This window comes from Papaver somniferum, chromosome 2 (genome assembly GCF_003573695.1).
Source record: "Papaver somniferum cultivar HN1 chromosome 2, ASM357369v1, whole genome shotgun sequence".
Taxonomy (NCBI): Eukaryota; Viridiplantae; Streptophyta; class Magnoliopsida; order Ranunculales; family Papaveraceae; genus Papaver; species Papaver somniferum.
Genome location: NC_039359.1, coordinates 88,576,372 through 88,597,429, shown reverse-complemented (window position 1 = coordinate 88,597,429; position 21,058 = coordinate 88,576,372). Strand labels below are relative to the sequence as shown.

Below are 21,058 nucleotides of genomic sequence, written 5' to 3'. Positions count from 1 at the left end.
TTTTTCTGATAAAAGAAAAGATTTCTGTTAAGACATATATATATATTAAGAAAATTGCATTATTGCTTGATATTATTTCCAAATGGACAAATAACTCTATTGTGATATTTGGTTGGAAAGTGTTGTTTATGTAATATAATTTCGAAAATTCCCCAGATCGAGAGAACAAAAACAAAAACAAAAAAACTAACCCTAAACCTACCCGTCTTTTCTTCTCCTCCATCGCCATTTTCTTTTTTTACTTCAACAACGATTAATCATCGATTCTCAGCCAGTAATACTTTTAATTGGGTAAGAATCGAAAACCTAATCCTTTTTAATTCTTTTGATCCGATGAATAGGTTAGATTTGATCAAATTAGAGATTGAAAAATTAGTTTCAGAACCAGATACGGTTGGGAAATATTGATTTTCTCACCGTATAAATTTTCTACGGTTGGGAAAATATGAACTCCCAACCGTAAAAGCTTTACTAATTTTTGTATACGATGGGAAAACCCAACCGTAAGTTGCCCTGGTTTTGTATAAGGTAGGGAAAATATGAACTCCCAACTGTAAAAGCTTAACTAACTTTTGTATACGGTTGGGAAACCCAACCTTAAGTTACCCTGGTTTTGTATACGGTTGGAAAACCTAACCGTAACTTCAATTTTCAAAAAAAAAAAAAAAAAACCCCGTGATTTTGATTTCAAATATAAACTATAAATCAAATGATTAGTCTAATCTTATTACTAATTTTATCGCCAATCTTACTTAATTTAGTTAACCTAATCATTAACATTAATTAATTATGTGGATAAGGGGTTTTTGATTTACTATTTCATGATCTGTTTTTTTTATCATTTTGTGATCCCTCAAAACCAGAATCTTGGAGCCCTTATAATAGGTTTCCATTTTTTTTTGCAAGTTACAAGAAAAGAAAAAAAAAGGAAAGAAGAAAAACTAAACAGAAAAGGTAGCCTCAGTCTCAATGAGCTGAGAGATACAAGGGGGAGGAGAAGTTAACCATAATCCAGAGGATTGGTTAGTTACAACATAAGCTACAAGCTGATGAGCCACATTGTTGGCTTTGTTATGGATGAGCTGGAATTCCACCGTGTTGAAGTTATACAGATTATCCCTTATTCTTGTGATGGAGTTATGAATGCGCCAAGGATATTGATAATGCATGTACTTAAAAGAGTTAATGACTATGAGAGAATCTCTTTCGATGATGATATCCTTCAAACCTTTCCTGATTGCCAGATTCACTGCAAGATTAGCACCATGAGCCTCAACTTCAACTGCAGAAGTAAAGCTGAAAACTTTACTTTGGCATCCTTTAAAACCTGGTTCACTATCCCTCGCCACGGCACTACTGGCATAACCTTTGGTACCAGCAGCACCATCAAAATTGAGCTTCACTCTATTGTTAGGAGGAGGTTCCCATTTGTCTTTCCCTGTCTGCAGGATGTCAGTCTCAGTTGGAACTACAGTACAAGCATCATTAACAGTCTTCATACTTACTCAATACATAGCTTCTTGCATAATAGGTTTCCTTTTAAAAGCTTGAAAAACGGAATTGTTTTGGCCCACCATAGTTTTGATATTTGATTTTCTGGGGGTGGGACCAGCCTTATATTATACTATATACAAGCGGAAATGGTAGTCGACTCCCTATTCTCCATCTCCCTATTCACCTACCTATAATCTAAGCCCCACATTCATATCGAGATCCGCATTCAGGTTCAGGTGGGGTTCACCATTCCCCTAATATGGGGTTTAGATTGTAGGGAGGAAAATAGGGAGGTGGAGATTAGAGAGACAAATAACACTACCGATATACAAGATAAATAAAAGATAAACTGTTTAAGTGAAGTGAAGTAAAATACTCCGTCCTTCTCTGCGCCCTACTTTACGCCCAATCTGACGTGGTTTGCTGACGCGACAAAATTCACGTGGGTTGTATTTTCTCTTTATTCCACATATGTTCTTCTACTTCTCCTGCTCCGTTAAGGCGTTAACCATTATTAACAACTCTCTCGTCTGTCTTCTTTCCTTCCTGAAATCAGATCTTCCCTAATCCCATATTGAAAAATCATTAGATCTTATCTTTCTCTTACAATCCAAGTTGAAATTAATGAGAAGACCAAATTTATGGAACTGAAAACACCAAATTTTTAATAAAGCATCTAAAGAGATACTGTTTAATCGTGATCTTGAGATATTCTCTATATATACAGTTGGTGGTTCATGGTGCTATTGGTTCACTTTTGGGGTCTCTGCACTCTCCTTGTTCATCTGTTAATCTTATTCCATAAACGGTGTAAAGATAGCAACAGAGATTAGTAGAGATGTATTTTCAGAAAGAAAAAGAAGGGAGACGAAGAAAACTTAAGAATTCCTCCTAAAGAACTCAATCCATCATCCAAAATAAATTGTCCAATTTCTGTTGGAATTTTCTGAATTCTTACCAAAACTTCTTACCTTTAAAAGCTCTAATTTTTCTTTTCTTATTAGAATCTGACCCACTTTTGTCTATTTCGTTTAACCCATCCGTTCACTTCTAGATCGTGAACAATCAAAACAGTCGGTTACTGGGTTCAAAAAAATCTTGAACAATCAAAACATAAAAAGAGATCAAAAGAATAAGGGGGATTTTGCGTTCCCCCAAAATAAATAGTTATTTTGCATTTCCCCCTTTTTTGAATTACTAATTGGTGAAACTTCCTTTAACGTGGATGTGCCATAACTGGCCAGGAAAATCCAACACTAACAGTGCACCCGTGTGATACTAAATGATGATAATGCAAGTAGAGGTAGTTACCCTATACGTGGCGCCTTCTGAGCCTAGCTTTCACATTTTGGAAAAAAACATGAACACACCATTTATCTGATTCAAAACCTTAAAAAAATCACTCCCAATTTTTCACAATACTCAAACGCCCTTCAAGCAATCACCAAATCTCTATCCAAATCGAAACATATCCAAAGGAGGTTTTTCTGCTGGATTATACAGTAACGCTATTAATGGAGAGTTCAAAAGGTTGTTGTAGTTAAGTAACCATGGTGAAAATCTTAATTTAAGAGTTTATATGTTGTCGTTTCCCATATCAATTTTATTGTTGATCCCCTGAGAACATGTTACGTTTTATTTTATAAATCCATGTCCGCATTAATTTTATTGTTGCTGCTGTTATGGGAGGTGAGGTTGGATTAAATCTTATCTCTCAAATCAAATTAGGGCTTAGTTTTAGGTATTTTTAATCTTGGATTTTTTCATCTGATTTAGGAATATAACGATGACAGGGAACGACTGAGGGAGATTAATTTGTGTTTTTTTTGTTTTCCCTGGAGAATCAGTTGCACAGAAATAAAATATTGGCGAAGACGAAGGAGATGACGAAGAAGAAAGAGATCTGATATCTGTCCGTTCATACATTTCAGTTGTTCGCAACCGCAAGATCAAATCGTTGTTCTTCAAACACGTGTAACTAATTTCGGATTTTCCGCTCCATTATTTATTTTAGTCACACGTGCACTACACGTGCAAGATTTAACTTCCAGTTACGGCACATCCACATTAAAGGGGGTTTCACCAATTAGTAATTAAAAAGGGGGGAAATGCAAAATAGACATTTATTTGGGGGGGGGGAACACAAAATCCCCCAAAGAATAATTTACGAGTATTTCTTCATACATAATTTTGGTTGCAAGTATTGAGATCTGGTTCATATTTGTGAAGTTAATGATTGATAAGACGGAGTAGTGAAGGAAACGAAGAGAGAAGAAATATAAAATGGGAATTTTGATAAAGTGACCCAGTTTTGAATTAGGGTAAAAAAAGTGTCCCCGTTTTTTTGCACTTTTCGAAACTGTCCCGTTTTTTTCTTCAAATAACGCTTTACATCCCGTTGAATGCAAGGTGGCAGTTATCTCACATGTTAAAAAGTCATATTTACCCCTGAACTATGTCGTGAACTATGAACCCTAACCATGAACCCTAAACTCCTAACCCTGAACTATATCGTGAATCATGAACCCTGAACCATGAACAACGAAGCCTGAACTATGAACCCTAAACCCCTAACCCTGAACCCTGAACTGTATCGTGAACCATGAACTTTGAACTTTGAACCTTAAACCCCTAACCCTGAATCTCGAACCCTAAATCCATGAACCGAGTTCGACAAACCTGAAAAAATGAAGTAGAAGATAAACGTGACAAGTAAAGGGTAAATAAGTAAAAAATTGGATGGAAAACTAAATTAGATGGAAAAATTAACAGTAGGAGCCGTTTTGAAAAATTGAAAAAAACGGGAACAATTTATTAAACCGAAATTGAGAGTGAGGTAGTTTATCAATATTCCCATATAAAATTAACGAGCTGATGTGTTTTGGATTTTTGTCATTTGGCGACACATCATCTTGCCACCTTAGAGCGGGCGGTAAATGGGACGCTGTGTGGGGCGCCGTGTAGCACTCCCGTAAAATTTATTTGAATAATTATATATTATCCGATACACCACACTTTATTTGAAAAGAAAAGGTTTAGTATTTTCTTAAAATTAGTAATTGAATGGATAACAAAATGATCGTGAATTAGCATTATTTATTTATTTTAAACTGAATAATTATTTTTCAACAACTTCTTATTTAAAAATATAAATATCTCCTTAGCTTTCCCATTTCCACTTTAAAATTTAAACAGAGAGGTGGTTGGGCGGAGATTGAAGTTTTGAAAGGATTAGAAAGAGAGACGTGATGAAGACGATGATAGAGAACCAGCTCCAGTCATGGAAGCTAAGGTTATCTTTCAGAAATCTAACTATCATTATTTGTTTTTTCAACGTTATTACTTTACTTCTCCTTCTACAAGGATTTTTCTCAGCAATCTCCAATAAAAAACTTACTCCAAATCAACAAGATGCAGGTTCATCTCTCACTTTTTCCTTCTTTCATTTTTATTATCAAATTTATCTTGTCCGATGAGATTACGTTAAGCTCAAACAAAACACTAGTTATATTTCAGGATTTTGCACAATACTGGTTCGAATTTGTCAGCTTTTAGGTTGAAAAAACAGTTTAAGTTACTTTCTTTTATTCAATTCAAATTTTCGATTGCTTCCTCTCTAAAAGGGAGCTAAAAGTAATGAACACCAGTGAGTAATTGCATTTTGTAGGATTGGCAATTCTGAGTAAGGTTTTAGGGTTTAGCAATCATTGGGGATTTATAGATTTTGGTGAAATTGTGCTAGATTGTGACGAAATTGTGATACCAGGATGTCACAAATTTTGAGAGGTGGATATTAATATTGAAAGGGCACTTACCATCTAAAGATAGGTTTCTGAAACTTGATAAACGTTGCGCCTTCTTACTCATCGGTAACTAGTTGTCTCTAGTCTTGGGGGGTTCTTTTAGTATATCTTGCTTAAAGTATTAATTACTAATTAGGCACAATTTCTGTCTCCTTGATTATTCTGTGCATTGAGTATCAATATTGACTAATTCCTGTTTGTATTTCCATATGCAGCACAACTGCAATATATTATGGAGTCTGAAGAGATCCGTCGTTCCATGGAGCCGGTGGAGTTAATTAAGAGAGTAAGTCTGATAGGATTACTTAATACAAAACAAAACAAAAAATCCGTTGAAGTTGCTTGCTCCTTCCTGTTTCCTATGATTGAAACCTTAGCAAATGGATTTTACTTTTTCGTAGTCTATATTTTTCAATGGCATCCATGTTTCAAACCTCAAGTTAATTCTTGTCCAACTGATTGTAGGTGAAGGAAATAGAGCAAGAAGCATATTTGGTCCCAGAACGAGGGGAACAAAAAGCCTCAAAGCAAACTAGTGCTGTCGATCTTTCAAAGAGACTTAAGTCTCGTGCATCTGGTGATTCTAACAGCCAAAGAGGTAATTTTCTAATGGATGAACCTATATTAACAACAATAAGCTGTTGGTATCATTTCAAAAGGTCCTTTTGTATTAGCTACAATAGTTCAGCTTCTGAATCAGTATAACCTATGGCATTAGCATACATATAACATATTGAGTACTTCTGTATTTTTCATTAACATAATGAATGTGGCAGTAAAATTACATGAAGCAGTTGATGTGTTCATGAGTGGGCTGTATAGGTTAGAAGAACATCTGTGAAAGGCAATTCAGAAATCCAGATGAGAACATTTGCTTGTCAGTTGTTGAAATAAGAATGATGGATTCTTCTCTTGTGCGGTCGTTTAGTTAAGTTATAACATACGTTGTAAAAATAATTAAGCCATGAAAACACAAATGTGAAATGCCTTATCGGTATCCCTATAGTAACAGGAAATTTTAGCTACTGTACGTAGTTTTTTAATTAGGGAATGGATAACAGTGAAAGTTTTGTGGTTCTCAAAGGTGGCTTAAACAGACCCTACAGTTTATCCTAAACCATAGTGTGAGTAATTCATTGTATCAAATGGGTGCTTTTAAGCTACCTAAGTATCTCATTGATCAATTGACTTCTATTCAGAGAAGGTTTTTTGGGGGTTTAGCCTTACACTATACCTAAGTATCAAATGCCTTACACTATAGAGGTACAAATTTTCTTGCTTGGCATAAAGTTTGCAAGGCAAGAGATATGGGTCATTTAGCCTTCAGAGACTTGGAAAAATTGAACTTAGCCATACTCACAGAACTAGCATGGAGAGTTGGCACAGAGTACAATCAGTTGTGGGCTCAAATTTTTCGAAACAATTTTTTCAAAAATATAGACATCCTGCATCAAATAGTGGCAGCTAAAGTTACTTCCTATGCTTGGAGTGACATTGAAAAAGGTCTTCACATTGTACAACAAAACTACTTCATGGAATATACAATGGTATTGGTCAGGAACCTAAGATTTGGTTAGATAGATGGATACCAGGTTTACATCATCCACCAGTTCCAATAAGTGATAGCTCTGAAAATTTTGATATGTTGTTGATTTGATTATCTTCCTTGGTATATGTTTGGCTTCTTTATCCTCTTCATTTAATTAAGGCTACAGAGAACCTAGCGTCATCTGTCAAGAACAATCAACCTGTCTATATGAACATAAAGATAACCTACTCCTCAATTTATAACTATGAGATAATCATCTATGCTCGGGGTATTGAGAACACTATCATGTAACCTCATAATTTTTTTAGGTATATTTTAGAGTAGGAGTCAATATCTTATTGCACTCCAGGCATATTGAAGAATAATTTGTGGTCGAAGTTTAGATCTAGCGGCATCCATTGTTCCTGCTGGTGTGGACTTTAACACCCACAGTGCGGACCCAGATGCTGGATGTGGCTTTTCAAAAGTTACAACGTTTTGGGGTTAACAATTCCCTTTAGAGATGCGTTTATTTTAGACTTTTGCTTGAAGGTGTTACCTTCTACAACCAGGGGGTGGATAAAAGGGGAATAAATGGGTCATATTTGGTGGAAAGTGTAACTGTCATGAATTCAGTTTCTTTTTGGACTGTTACGCAAAATTCACGTTTTTTGCAACAAACAAAAGCATATGCTGTCTTGCTTTTGTTTTATTGAGAAACTCAGACTTGGTACCTGTGGTTGTCATCCATTTCCTTGGTTTATTACCACCACCAGGGTGGAGGACATATAGGTTGTGAAACTCCAAAACTACATGAAGCGCTCTTGATGCGTGCCGGTTGTTTACACATTAGAATGAAGGAACTAGGTAAGGTGCGCTCTTTTGGTCTCATGACTACGATTAGATTTTGAACTAGCTGTTTCTATCTCATTGTACAAAATAAGCTTCGTAACTCATTAGTGATATGTTTATAGCCCGTTTATTCAGTTGTTCAATTTGAGACAAGCTCCAATCATAATTATGTCGAAGGTGTAAATTTAATGTCCTTGTCATTATAAGTTGTTCATTTTCTTTTGCAAGTCTTGGGTATGGGGTCTGCAGGAGCAGTTCTCCTCTTTGATTGGGTAGTTTTAGTTTTTTGAATTCACTGTTATCATGTCTTAGAATTATAATGATTACTCTTTAATATATACTTGTAGTTTCAGCTCTTGAGGAGTGGAACAAGCGGAAGATGGAACGCGCCAGGCAAAGGGAACTTGGGAAAAACGGAACAGCCACTTCATAAGCATAAAAGGATCATATTGATTGTATATTTCATCCATATCCAAAAGTGATTGTAGGATTGTGTAAATTTACTGCTATAAAGTTAGCCGACTTGAAATGCTTCTTTCTAACCACGATCAAATATCATCTTTTTATTAGGTATACATTCCCTCCATCTCAGAAAAAGTGATACTTTCACTTTTTTATTTTTGCCGGAAATAGTATATGACCTGATGACTCTCGAGGAGATCTTACTTTGTGGAACATCCAACGAGCATGATTTCCACCAATTTCTTTGTGGAATTTAGCTGTGGCATCAGTTACCCGACTGCCCAACATCCCAATTGGCATCTCTTAGAAAATACAGTATTTAGCTGTTAGCTGAAGCTATATTTTCTTTGCCGTTGGAGTTCTCTAATGGGAATGTGAGTTAACCCATTTCTAAACTTATCTTCTTAGTGGCAATTGTTCTTGGCGGTTGTATTATACTTGACCCATTTCTAAACGCAATTTAGGCAACAGTTCTCTGTGAAAGTAGCAGGTGCATAGAATTTCAAAAAATATAATCACTACTCATCAGTTCCGACAACAGGAATCCAAAAGATGATCCGAGTTGCATTTTAACCAAATGAATCATGAAACCCATCGAATTCTGACAACAGGTAAGACAGAGCATGGTTCAGGTTAATGCAAATTCCTCAAATAAACCAGAGATAAAACAGGAGTTGGAAGTACCCAATTTGATTTCACAGACGATTCAACCAAATACCATTACACTGAAAGCAGTTCCTTTCAGGAAAAGAAAGAAAAAATGGAAAGAAATGAGTGGTAATGCAGATTATACCGAACCACCAAATAGCTACTTATCTACATAAGTTTATTGCGTAAGTAATACACCATCATATTGTCTTCCTTCCTTTTCAATCTCGTCAAGGCTTGTTTGAAAACCTTAATTAAGAGTCAGATCCGTCAAGTGCCAAGTGTGTTTTTAACCAGCTGCATACCTCATCCATTTCTTCAGGGATGGTGTAGTGTCCAAGACTGCAAGAAACAACAACAGAAGGGTCGTAAGATGTCTCCACATAATCACATAAACCTTCATATATGGTGACAAACCAAATAATATACCTATCATAGGTTTTGAAAGTGAGTTTTTTGAATCCTGTCGAGCTCAAGACTTCTGAAGATTTTGCTCCGTGATTGTATTGGACGACGTCATCAACTAAATAAGAAAACAAGATAAGGATGCATCATCCATCACATGCATTAAATAGGATAACTCTTTTGTGCAACTGCGGATGCTTTGTCGTTACCAACATAAGATGCATATATATATATATAGACAAGTTTTGAGAGATGATGCAATTCATAAAGGAAATAAAGGAATATCGTCCAGGACATGAACATCACAATAAAGTGAGCAGCAGTACAATACATCCCAGCCCAGATCCAGTTTCACCATCATGGCATTCTTTTCCAAATTAAACAGTCCATATATAGATGTACTAATGTGGAATCATACTTATTACACCAATCATAGTCTCATAGACTAATTTCTAAATTTACTTTACTGTCTTTCACATTAAATATCAATTCTAATCTCAGAGATTCGGAATACAGTATGAGCATGGACTCCAAACCACTAGTATTAATTTACTAGCACCTTATAAATTAACATTTCATACCTAATCTTAACGAGCATGGAATGCTTCGTAAGTATATTGTAAACAGAATGAAGTCGACTGCTAAAAATTGTCTATGACAACCAAACATAATTGATTTTTTTTGCACTGACTCTGGGTAATGAAATTGAATTAGAAAGCATCTAAACAGTATTAGAAGCTGTCCCAAATAGACGCATCAACATGTAAATGAGATTTAATCAGGGCGAAACTCTAAGACGTGTCATGTGCTGCAATTATCTGACAGATGACCTACTTAAGTTCAACGAAAATCAGCATACATCTGGATACTACTTGCAAATAGTCTTTTTCATTGCTTCTAAAGAGAAGGTTCTCTAAATCCCTTAAGCTATATATCTTATACATATAAACCGAAATGTCATCGTATCCACAACTAGGTGGGCTGAATTTTGGTTTTTGGCTCAATACTACAGGTTTGATAGCAGATATAATACAATGATGAATAAATAAATAGAAGAACCCTGCACAGAGGCACTGTTAACTGTCAAGGACTCAAGGGTCAAGATGGGTCAAAGCTGTTAAATGTGATACACATGATGGGAAGTATAGACGCCGTTTCTTGAAACCACCAAAGCCTAAGAATCAATGAACTTCATAATCCGTATTTCCACAAGACTAGCAACTTATCACCTTATCATACAGGAAGAAACCATAGGGCTGTAATCCCAAAATTTCGAAATGACAGCGAGCTCTATAATTTTTCATGTAGTGTCAAGGTAAAAAATATGATATACCTTTGCCATGGCAGAGCAAAAGTGGCAAGGATGCCGCACGTGCAACTCCCTCCTGAGACCCTTCTACTTTGTTCTTCAAGGTCCTGAAAAACAATACATTCTGAATGAAAAAGAACTGCAAATGATAAAGTAATATGCAAGCAGTGGTCTTAATAAGGAATATAATTATGTTGACATGAGAGGATGCATCAAGTCATGGAAGCTGTACCTGGCCATTGGAAGCCACCCACTTAGACCAACGACAGCAGATAGATTAACAGGGTACGCGTTTCCATTTCCAAATTTTCCTTCGACAGCACAAGTGGCAGAGTACAGGGCAGTGGCAGAACCCATACTAAAGCCCCCAATACCAAGTTTGACTGTAAATTTGCACATGTGGAGTTACAAACCAGATGCAAAACATAAGAGAAAACTAATCTATTAAATATAAGTATGGAATTTAAAAAAAAAATGTATCAGGTTGTCAGTGATATAAGTACTCGATAATTATGATATTTAATGGACAGAACATGTTAAAAAATCATGTATCACCACAGAATACCTCACTGCACTATGAGCTCCGGTTTCTTATCTAAATAAACATGTCATCATAAAACTAGGGCCTATTGACACAAATTCGTGGAAGAAGGTTAGGAAAACACAAAAAAAGTACGCATTCTGGCGATATGGATTTTTATGCTATTTTGTGGTTTGAACAGTTAATCAAGGATCGGCATATAATGGAGATGGACGGGGATTTGCCATCATCTCTCCCATGGCAATATCAAGCAGATTTAACCTATAAATACAAATAGATAACAGAAGGATATGTGTGAAAAGCATGATCTTAGCCTTCTTTAAATTTATACTACACATGCTTTCTGACAAAAGATTTTCATAATTTTTGATGGATTCGAAGGCTTTGACTTTCTACACCAGTACACACTGGAACATCTAAATAGCATGTGTGTCACAGAAGTCGGAACAACGATGCCCTAATGAAGATAATAATTTTACACTTTCTTTCTTCTCAGCAGATAAATAGGACATGAGAAAAGAAAAAAGAAAACCTACTGTCACTGGGCTCTGTTGATAACAGATTTGCAACATGTGCTGCTGAAGCATCTAAGCCTTCCATATCACTAGGAGAGTCCTCTGTAAGGTCCGCCACATCAAACCCTGAGCGCAGATTAAAATGCTTGCATTAGAGGATGTTTATCGATGTCGCTAACTCATCAAAACATTAGTTTGAACTTTAGAAATTAATACGGCTGATTCCTTGTAAAATTCCCCAGCAAATTAGAAGCATTTAGTCTTACACGCAGTGGAAGGAAATCCACCAAATAGTGATATTGACTGAGTAGGTGCCGTTGGGCAGATCCACTTGATCTGTACAATAAAATTCAATAAGAACAAATAGTGATTGAAATACTAAAGAAGAAACAAGAAATACTCTACACATACTTGCTGGAAATCATTAAAAGAGGGGATTATGTAATCTTACATTTGGAAGAGGCAAGGTTTCCAGCAATTGGGACCAGCTGCAAAACCCGGATAATAAAATCACAAAACAATCCCTTCTTATGATTTCAATAGCAAGTCGAATTGATTCATATACAAGAATTCAATGTTAGAGTAGTTGCTACTTGCAGTTTGTCCCAGAAAACATTAACAGTCAACAGCTTTGGCTCACATATTGCCTTACGTAAAATACACTTTTACATATTGCCTTAATGAACACATCAATAGATTGAAAACTACAGAAAGGTCATTGAATTATATAACGGATTAAGCATGCAGACAAAGTATAAGCCGTACACTGCAGAACTAAGAAGACTAACCTTCACCAAATTACACAGTAATAAATATAAATAACAAGCTCATCTAAAACAGTTCCAGTGATTTCATTTCCCAAGGACAAAATAGTGAATTAAGCCTATTAAGATAAACCTAACTAAACATAAACACTACTAATTTTAAGAGTTTCAGTTAATATCGCCATAATTCAGGTTTTGTTATGTTTGTTCTTTGAAATGTGCACCTTTCCTTCGCTCTAAAAGACTACAACTACAATGAGTGTATTGTGTAGGGATAGAGCAAGTTTCAAATGATATAATCTACCACATCAAATGAAAGCTTCCGAAATATATCAATCTAAAACCTATATGTATATTTAACAATTAAAGAACAGATTATACTTAAATTAAGAGATTACCTGGAACCATTGTCACCGAGCCCATGTAACCAAACCACAGTAGCCTGGTGTTTTCCTTTTGGCCTAACCACATGGGTTCTTCCAAACTCAAATGTCCTCTTAGCAGCACTACTAGCTGCAGTTTTGCAAAATCACAATGCATCACAAAGAAAAGTATACATCTAGTAAAACACTACTGGCCCTAAGATAGGGTTCCTCTTCTAAGAAAGCAAAATCAATAAAACCCATCAAAAATAAAGAGAAGTAAATAAATACTAACCCATTGAAGAGCCAGTCAAACTCATCTCCTCAGCAAGCACAAAACCCACTTATCTTAGTACCTGTGGAGCAGCTGCGACTCCTGTAATGAAGAAAGAAATCCAAATTAACCCTATTTAACACAAAAAATTCATTAGGTTTTGAACTAATTAAAAAGAGAAGGTTTCATTTTTGCAAGAACCCAGAAAAAGATAAGAGAAAAATCCCTCATCTGATACCTGGAGTTGATATCTGGACTCCACGAAGAATCAGAAAATAATTGTTTTTCTCAGCTTTCAAATCTACCTTTCCTCCCCACGACCTTGGTTTCTCCTCTATCTGAGTACTCTATTTGGATTTTGGCAGCTAAATTTATATATAGGGGCACCAATCGACCCTCCTACAGCCGGGACAACAGTCCTTGGTCCAAATCCGGAACATGAGGTGGCACAATCCTTGGTTAAGAAGGAAATGACTTTATCATTGGGATTAGTAGCGGTCTGCATAGAAGAGTGACCAAGGGTAGAGACATCTGAAAAAGCATCACCAGTTGACTTTCTAGTAATTTAAGAATTGGAGGAGGAAGTTGAGATCTCCCCATATGCCCTGTCAGGTAATATGTTTCACAACACTATAAGGATTCAAGGCATGACTAAAAATAAAAACCTATAACATACTAGTGGATAGTGGGAGTACTCATACTTTTATAAACCCTGAGTTGGCTAAATATAGTGGTGCATGTATAGAGCCAACAATAACCTTTCATGTAGTTGTGGCTGATGGAAACAAGCTCCACATAAATGCCAAGTGTCCAAATTTTTCATGGAGCATGCAAGGGCATATATTTCAATTTAATGTCAGGCTATTGGCCTTTGGGGGTTGTGACATGGTACTAGGAGTGGATTGGATGAAGGGCATCCGTCTTATCAAGTTTGATTTCAAGGAGATGATTATATCCTTCCATAAAGGCAATGGAGAAGTTACGCTGTAAAGGAGTGCAGACACACCAAGGGTATCTATGATGTCAGAAAAGGCATGTCAAAAACATATCAAGAAGAACAAACATGGGCTCATGTGACACCTTTTCTCTATTACAACCATTGAAACTGAAAAACCATACCTCAGAGCCTCTACAACCAATCTTGAACTCATGCAATTCAATATTTCAAGAACGTACCAACTTACCTCCCAAGAGATCTCAGGATCATCATATACCTCTGAAACCACTTTTTACACCTCCAAACCAAAGGCCCTACATAATTCCCTATGTACAAAAAGAGGCTGTTGAACAATTGGTACAAGAAATGCTTAAGTCTGGAATTATCATGTCTAGTCACAACCCATTTTCATCTCCAATTTTGCTAGTTAAGAAGAAGGATGAGAGTTGGAGATTCTGTGTGGATTATAGAAAATTGAATGAACTTTACCATCAAGGATAAACATCCAATTCCTATGATAGAAGGGTTACTTGATAGATTATATGGGTCCAAAATCTTCACCACGATTGATTTGAGATCAGGATACCACCAAATCAGGGTGTATGCTCCAACACTCACAAAACAACATTCAAGACTCACCAAGAGCATTATGAGTTCTTAGTTATACCTTTTGGATTACCAATGCACCAGCTATTTTCCAGGCTTTGATGATGATATTTTCAAACCATACTTAAGGAAATTCATACTGGTTTTCTTTGATGACATCCTGATTTACGTCCCTGACATGGAGACTCATGCTTAACACTTAAGCCATATTATTAGTGGAGATGGAGTTGCTGCTGATCCAACCAAGGTTTAGTGCATAAAGAAATGACCAGTTCCCAAGACATTGAAGGAGCTAAGGGGATTTCTAAGGATAAATGGGTACTACTAGACATTTGTACAAAACTATGGTCTCGTTGCTAAACCTCTTACAGAACTATTGAAGAAAAACAGTTTCGAATGGAATACACATGCTATCAAGGCTTTTGAGCTACTAAAAGAAGCTATGTCGACTACACCAGTACTTATTTTTTTCCTGATTTTAGTAAACCATTTGATTTGACTACGGATGCTTGTGATTTGGGAGTGGTGGCTGTGTTGATGCAGTATAAAAGACCAATTGTATTTTAAAATAAATGAATGGGTACTAGATTTTTGGCAATGTAAGCTTATGAGAAGGTAATGATGGCAATAGTCATGGCTGTTAGAAATTGGAGACCATATTTAATGACTAATAAATTTAGTATCTACACTTACCACCAAAGTATTAAATATTTCATGGAGCAGAGAGTCCATTCACTTCTACAACAGAAATGGCTAGCTAAATTGCTAGGATACAATTATGAGCTAAAGCATAAGAAGGAAAGTGATAATAAAGTGGCATACGCCTTATCAAGAGTGCAACTTCCAGAAGATGCTTCATGCAATGTTGTTTCTCAATTACAACCAACTTGGTTGATAAAGGTACAAGAGAGTTACTTGGAGGACTCTACAGGCACAAGATTTACTTCCAAAATTGATACTGGAAAAAAACTATCTCTGGAGAATTTTCACTTGAGCAGGGTATCATTAGATACAAAAGCATGATCTACATTGGTAGCTCTGGAGGGCTGAGACAAACAATCATGGATGCAGTGCATGCCTCATCAGTGGGAAGACATTCTGGATCTAGGGATAATTATGAAAAAGCAAAGCTTTATTTTTACTGGAAGGGACTGAAGCAAAACATAATAGAGATGGTACAAGAGTGTGATATATGTCAACAACATAAATGATTCACTTATCTTCCAACTGGACTCTTACAACCACTACCAGTGTCTGAACAAGCCTGAGCTAAAATCAGCATGGATTTTATTTTTGGTCTTCCAAAATCTGAAGGAAAGGAGATCATACTGGTGTTGGTGGACAAATATACAAAGTACAACCACTTCTTAGCACTCAACCATCCCTACACATCAGCATCGTGGCTAAGGTATTTCTAGACTCGGTCATTAAGCTACATGGACTACCCAAAACCATAGTTTTTAATAGATTTAATATATTTTTGAGTAATTTCTGGCAATCTCTGTTATCAAGAATGGGCACATCTCTGCATTTAATAACTGCTTATCACCCACAGACAAATTATCAAAGTGAAAGGGTGAATGCATGCCTTGAAACTTAATTAAGATGTATGACCAGTTATAAACCTAGTAAGTGGGTATCTTGGTTATCATTGGTTGAGTTTTGGTTCAACACATACTAGTCTTAAATTGACCCAATTTGAAGCTTTATATGTATATGTTGCCCCACAATTTAGTCTAACTTCATCCTATGCTGGAGTTAGTCTCGAGGTAGCAGATTATTTGCAGCAAAGACAAGTCATGGAACAAGTGTTGAAGGGTGTTCTTGAGAAAGCTCGACATAGTATTAAAGATGACTGAGAGAGAGTTCAAGGTAAGAGACTGGGTATATTTAAGGTTGCATCCCTACAAACAATCATCATTACCGTTGAGGAGAAATTTGAAGCTTGCAGCAAAGTGTTTGTGTCTTATAAGGTGCTAAAGAGAATTGGGAAGGTGGCTTACAAGCTGCAACTACCCCCTGAGTCCAAGATACATTCTACAGCCCCGTTTGGAGTTGCTTTTTTCGACCAAAAACACTTTGTAACAAACTTCTAACAAACTTTTACCAAAAATTGTGTTTGGTAAAAAAAATTCAAAATGCTTTTGGAGAGAAGCACTTTCATTTTAGGCCTGCTTTTAAAAGCTACTCAGCACTAGCTTTTAAAAGATGGAAAAGCAGAAGATGTGGACCCATATAATTTGATTTAATTGATTCTCTATTTTAACCTTATTATTTTATTATAAAAACCATTTTAACCCTAGAATATTCTACATTTAACATTATGTTTCTAACTTTTATTTTATTTCTCTATTTTTTTTCATTTTTCATTTTAAAATAAAAAAATAATATTTTTTAAGCAAACAATAATCATCAAATTCTTTATTAAATAATATGGTTAAAAAATAATAATAATAAAATATAAAATAGTAAATTAAATATATTAAAATTAGAAATATAATTTATTATAATAAAATTGTATTCAAAACAATTTTTGAAATATGTCTATTTTTCGTCAATCACTACACCACCATCACTTTAAATACCAGTTTACCAAACAGAATTCACAGTTTGTTAATTGCACAGTGCTTTTTAAATTTACAGTTTACCAAACATCATGCCGATTTATTTCCACAGCATATCACAGCAACGCACATCACAGCATAATATAAAATCACTTTTCTAAATCTCACAGCAATACCAAACTAGCCTTACATTTCATGTCTCTCAAGGAAAAGCTGGGCAGTGAAATGCTTCCCCAAACTACACTACCAAACCAAATAAGGACAAGAAAATGAAGATTACTCCCTTGAAATTCTAGCCACCAGACAAGTTAAGAAGAACAAGAAAAATGTTGGTTCAATGAGAGAATTTATTAGTTCAAGATGCTACTTGGTAGGACAAGGACTTCATGGTACATCGGTTTCCAAAATTAACCCTTGAGGTTTGGAGGAGTAGAGGGTATTTATCAGGACCTAAGCTCACCATGTTGCTAAAATTAGTCTTGTTAAGGGTTGTACCCTCTCATTATGGTACCCAATAGCTATTAGTCTTATCAGTTTAATTAGGTGTTTTTTAGCAGTTATCGTGTGAGTCGCACAAGTTGTATTCTGTGTTATCCTTTTATTCCTTTTCTGTGGTTATGAGAAGGTCATGAAAAATAAATCAGAAAAGTTATTTTTCTCTCTCTGAATTCAGTTTTTCCTAATCCAATCTTTATCCTTAGAGATTTTGATCTGTTTTTATGCTAACTTGTAAGGTATATCCTTATAGTATGTTTTGTGGTTCTTGTAATCATTACCAATATACATATAATCTCTCTCGACAAAAGTTAAAAGCTTCTAGAGTTCTTCACAAAAGAGATGAAAAACATTTGTCCAATATTGAAAGACTTACAAAAGGAGTGATAATATATCCTAATCAAAGTAAAATTAATGTCAGTTTGGGAGCTTTTGCCTTAACGTCCAGCTCACCCTTTTAGTGGTATCTCGATAGTGGGTGTAGCCGACACATGACAGCTGACCTTTCATGGTTCGTGAATGTGGATGACTATTTTAAGAAAGGACATGTAACTTTTGGAGATGATAGTTGTTGCTACATCAAAAAAAAAAAATCAAAAAAAAAATCAAACTTCATGGAGTACCTAAAATTCATGATGTTGTTTACGTCTAAGGTATGTATGCTAGTCAAATTTGTGACAAAGACCATAAAGTTATCTTCAATGCTAAAGGATGTGATATAGAAGATAAGTCTGGCATCCGTGGAAAAAATAACCGTTATCTTCTTGCAAAAACAGTTTCATCTTTCTTGTAACTTGACTAAGATAGAGTCCACACAACTTTGGCATGAGCGTTTTGGTCACATCATTTATCACCTTCTAGGAAAGATCATTAATAAATAACGTGTTAGAGGTGTACCTAAAATCAATGCCAAAGTGGATGGTGTTTGTGGTGCTTGTAAAAAAGGTAAATAATCTAGAGTTCCACATAAATCATCACAAGACGTTGCCACCAAATCTCCACTTGGTTTGATTCATATGGATTTGTTTGGACTAATCCAACAACCCACTGCTGGAGGAAAGAAATTGGTAATGGTTTATGATTACACCAGATTAACTTTGGTGGAATTCCTAGCTCACAAGAATGATACCCTTAGTGAATTCAAGATTATTGTTAACAGAATCTAGGATGAACAAGGTCGCATACTAAATAAAATTAGGAGCGACCGTGAAACAAAATTTAAGGATACTAAGGTATTTGAGTTTTGTGAATCACTAGGTATTTTTCAACAATATTCTTCACCAATAACTCCACAAGTTAATGGAGTTGCGAAAAGGAAGAACGGAAATATCCAATAAATGGGTAGGGCCATGTTCCACAACAAAAACTTACCTTTGAAGTTTTAGGAGAAGTTGTCTTTATAACATGTTGTTTGATCAATCGTGTATACCCACGGTCAACCCTAAATACTCCATATGAGTTATGGCACGATACGAAACCTAACTTGAGTTATCTCCTTGTGTTTGGAAGCAAGTGATATATTTTCAAAGATCGAGAACCAAAAGGGAAATTTGATTCTAAAAGTGACGAAGGAATTTTTCTAGGCTATGGCTCTGATAGTCATGGTTTTCGAGTATACATTCTCATAACCAATGTCATGATGAAATCAGAAAATGTTATTATTGATGCTTTGAGCAACTTCCATCATGATAACTCTCTTGCTAAGTTGCATCCTATGGAGACAACTGATAAAGTCAAAGAAGCACCAACATCAGAAAAAGTTATCCTAACAGTTTCTGATCTTGATGTGTCTAGTACCTACGAGGAGACAATCTTTGACAAGGGTGTCCCAATCAAAAGTACTCTTGATCGAAATTTATGGATTCGTAGGGATCATGATACCAACAATATCATTGTGTGTGGGGGTGGGGGGTGGGGGTGGGGGTGGGTGGGGGGGTGTAGGTGTGGGAGGGGGGAACAGACTTTACTGCTAATGCACGCGTTCAACTTCAAAGTATATGCAACTATGCATGCTACCTATATCAAGTTGATCCTAAGAATGTTGATAAATCTCTTAATGATCCTTCTTGGGTTAGTGCTATATATGATGATCTAAATCAATTCAAGCGACAAGAGGTGTGGAATCTTGTTACTTGTCATTCCAATGTAAATGTTGTAGTTACCAAATGGATCTTTCTTTATAATAAGAGACCCCAAAAACGCCACATGGCGTCCCCACAATTAATCTTGAATCTGGTGAGGCCACTTCAACATGAACTTACCCTGTCAGCAGCATCTTATTGGCCACCACTCTAAAAGGCGCCACTTGTTCAGGCATGATCCGTTTGCAACTTGAAGCGGCACTTTAAAAAAAAACATCTTTTCAAAGATGCAAGACCTACCATAATGCTCAACTGTTTAACATTACCATTGACCACAAATAATTGCAAACTTTCACATCTTCAACAATCCTTGGATCCCATGTGGCATCACAGCGTTCAATTTCAACAATACTGAAAAAATAAAGCGCCACATCAAGATGCCATGTCATACAAAGAGAAACTTTTATGCTGATATGGCAACACCAGATGAAACACAAAAATCCCAAGAGTCGCTAACTAAACAAATACGTCATTTGGTTTAAGGTACCCTTAACTTCAGTATCTCAAAAGATACGTTATATTCAAAAGACACATCGTTATCCAAATGATGCAACTTAAAGAGGACCGAGGAAACACCTCATATGGAGTTTCCTTTCATCTGTTACCTACCGTTTCACCAAATCTTTGGTTGCGCCACTTCAAGGGAAACCTTTATATACTAACGTCACTATCTCTTAAAATCTCATTTTTGAAAACCTGACAAAGTTGAAAGTGATGTAAAACTGAAGCGTTTTTCCCCCCCTAAACGAACGTAAGACTATGAGTGTTTTTTATGGAAAGAAATGGTGCGACCTTAATATCATCGGATAAAGACTGTCAGAAGTTAGAAGTTATTCATTGTACGGAGATTGTGGTATTCCAAGTTAGAAGTTTTTCACTGTACAGATAAAGATTGTTTGGTCCTGACCTTACATGTGGAATGGAGGATCGATCATATGGATTAAGAGACTTTTTGAAGCTTTATATGTTTTTGCCAGCTTCTAGAATTGAATAGTGTTAAGTTTGGGGGAATTTTTTTTGAGAGTATCAATCAGGGTTTCGTTCAACATATATATGCTGGCAATCAAGTGTAACCTCCTGAGATTTTGTTGGTATTTTGTGGAGGTTAAGAACATCTACTGATCCACCTCTCAAACCCAATATCCGAAGGTTATGAAAATGTGAATCCAAATATTGAGTTAGATAATGGTCTTACCAAGATTAATTACCATTGTTATTTTCTGCCTAATTGGAAACTGCTTTTGCATTGTTGCTTATCTATCTCTACATGTATTCAATTAGCTTCTTCATAATACTAATCGACAAATTGTAAGTGAAATATCTTTATAACATTCTTTCTTTAACATAAATATACTACC

General features: G+C 35.8%; 3 protein-coding genes across 4 annotated transcripts; 1 reads left to right on the top strand and 2 right to left on the bottom strand.

The window, feature by feature from the left end:
- Nucleotides 1–941: 941 nt before the first annotated feature.
- Nucleotides 942–1,499, bottom strand: LOC113351577. Its single transcript, XM_026595535.1, has one exon. The coding sequence runs from the start codon at nucleotides 1,497–1,499 to the stop codon at nucleotides 942–944; it is 558 nt and encodes a 185-aa protein (XP_026451320.1).
- A 3,153-nt stretch (nucleotides 1,500–4,652) lies between these two features.
- Nucleotides 4,653–8,252, top strand: LOC113348329. Of its 2 annotated transcripts, none has more exons than XM_026592052.1 (4): nucleotides 4,653–4,911; nucleotides 5,513–5,583; nucleotides 5,763–5,895; nucleotides 8,031–8,252. In XM_026592052.1, exons 1-4 carry the CDS (start codon nucleotides 4,743–4,745, stop codon nucleotides 8,108–8,110), a joined length of 453 nt encoding a protein of 150 aa, XP_026447837.1. In that variant the 5' UTR covers nucleotides 4,653–4,742; the 3' UTR covers nucleotides 8,111–8,252. The 2 variants fall into 2 exon arrangements, with proteins under 2 accessions (XP_026447837.1, XP_026447836.1); XM_026592051.1 differs by having other exon boundaries at nucleotides 4,658–4,911; nucleotides 8,025–8,252.
- Nucleotides 8,253–8,751: 499 nt separating this feature from the next.
- Nucleotides 8,752–13,298, bottom strand: LOC113348328 (acyl-protein thioesterase 2-like). Its single transcript, XM_026592050.1, has 10 exons — nucleotides 13,196–13,298; nucleotides 12,979–13,059; nucleotides 12,720–12,834; nucleotides 12,009–12,045; nucleotides 11,824–11,893; nucleotides 11,579–11,683; nucleotides 10,734–10,884; nucleotides 10,526–10,608; nucleotides 9,217–9,310; nucleotides 8,752–9,129 (listed from the first exon to the last, which is right to left on the bottom strand). Exons 2-10 carry the CDS (start codon nucleotides 13,001–13,003, stop codon nucleotides 9,042–9,044), a joined length of 768 nt encoding a protein of 255 aa, XP_026447835.1. The 5' UTR covers nucleotides 13,004–13,059; nucleotides 13,196–13,298; the 3' UTR covers nucleotides 8,752–9,041.
- Nucleotides 13,299–21,058: the final 7,760 nt, after the last annotated feature.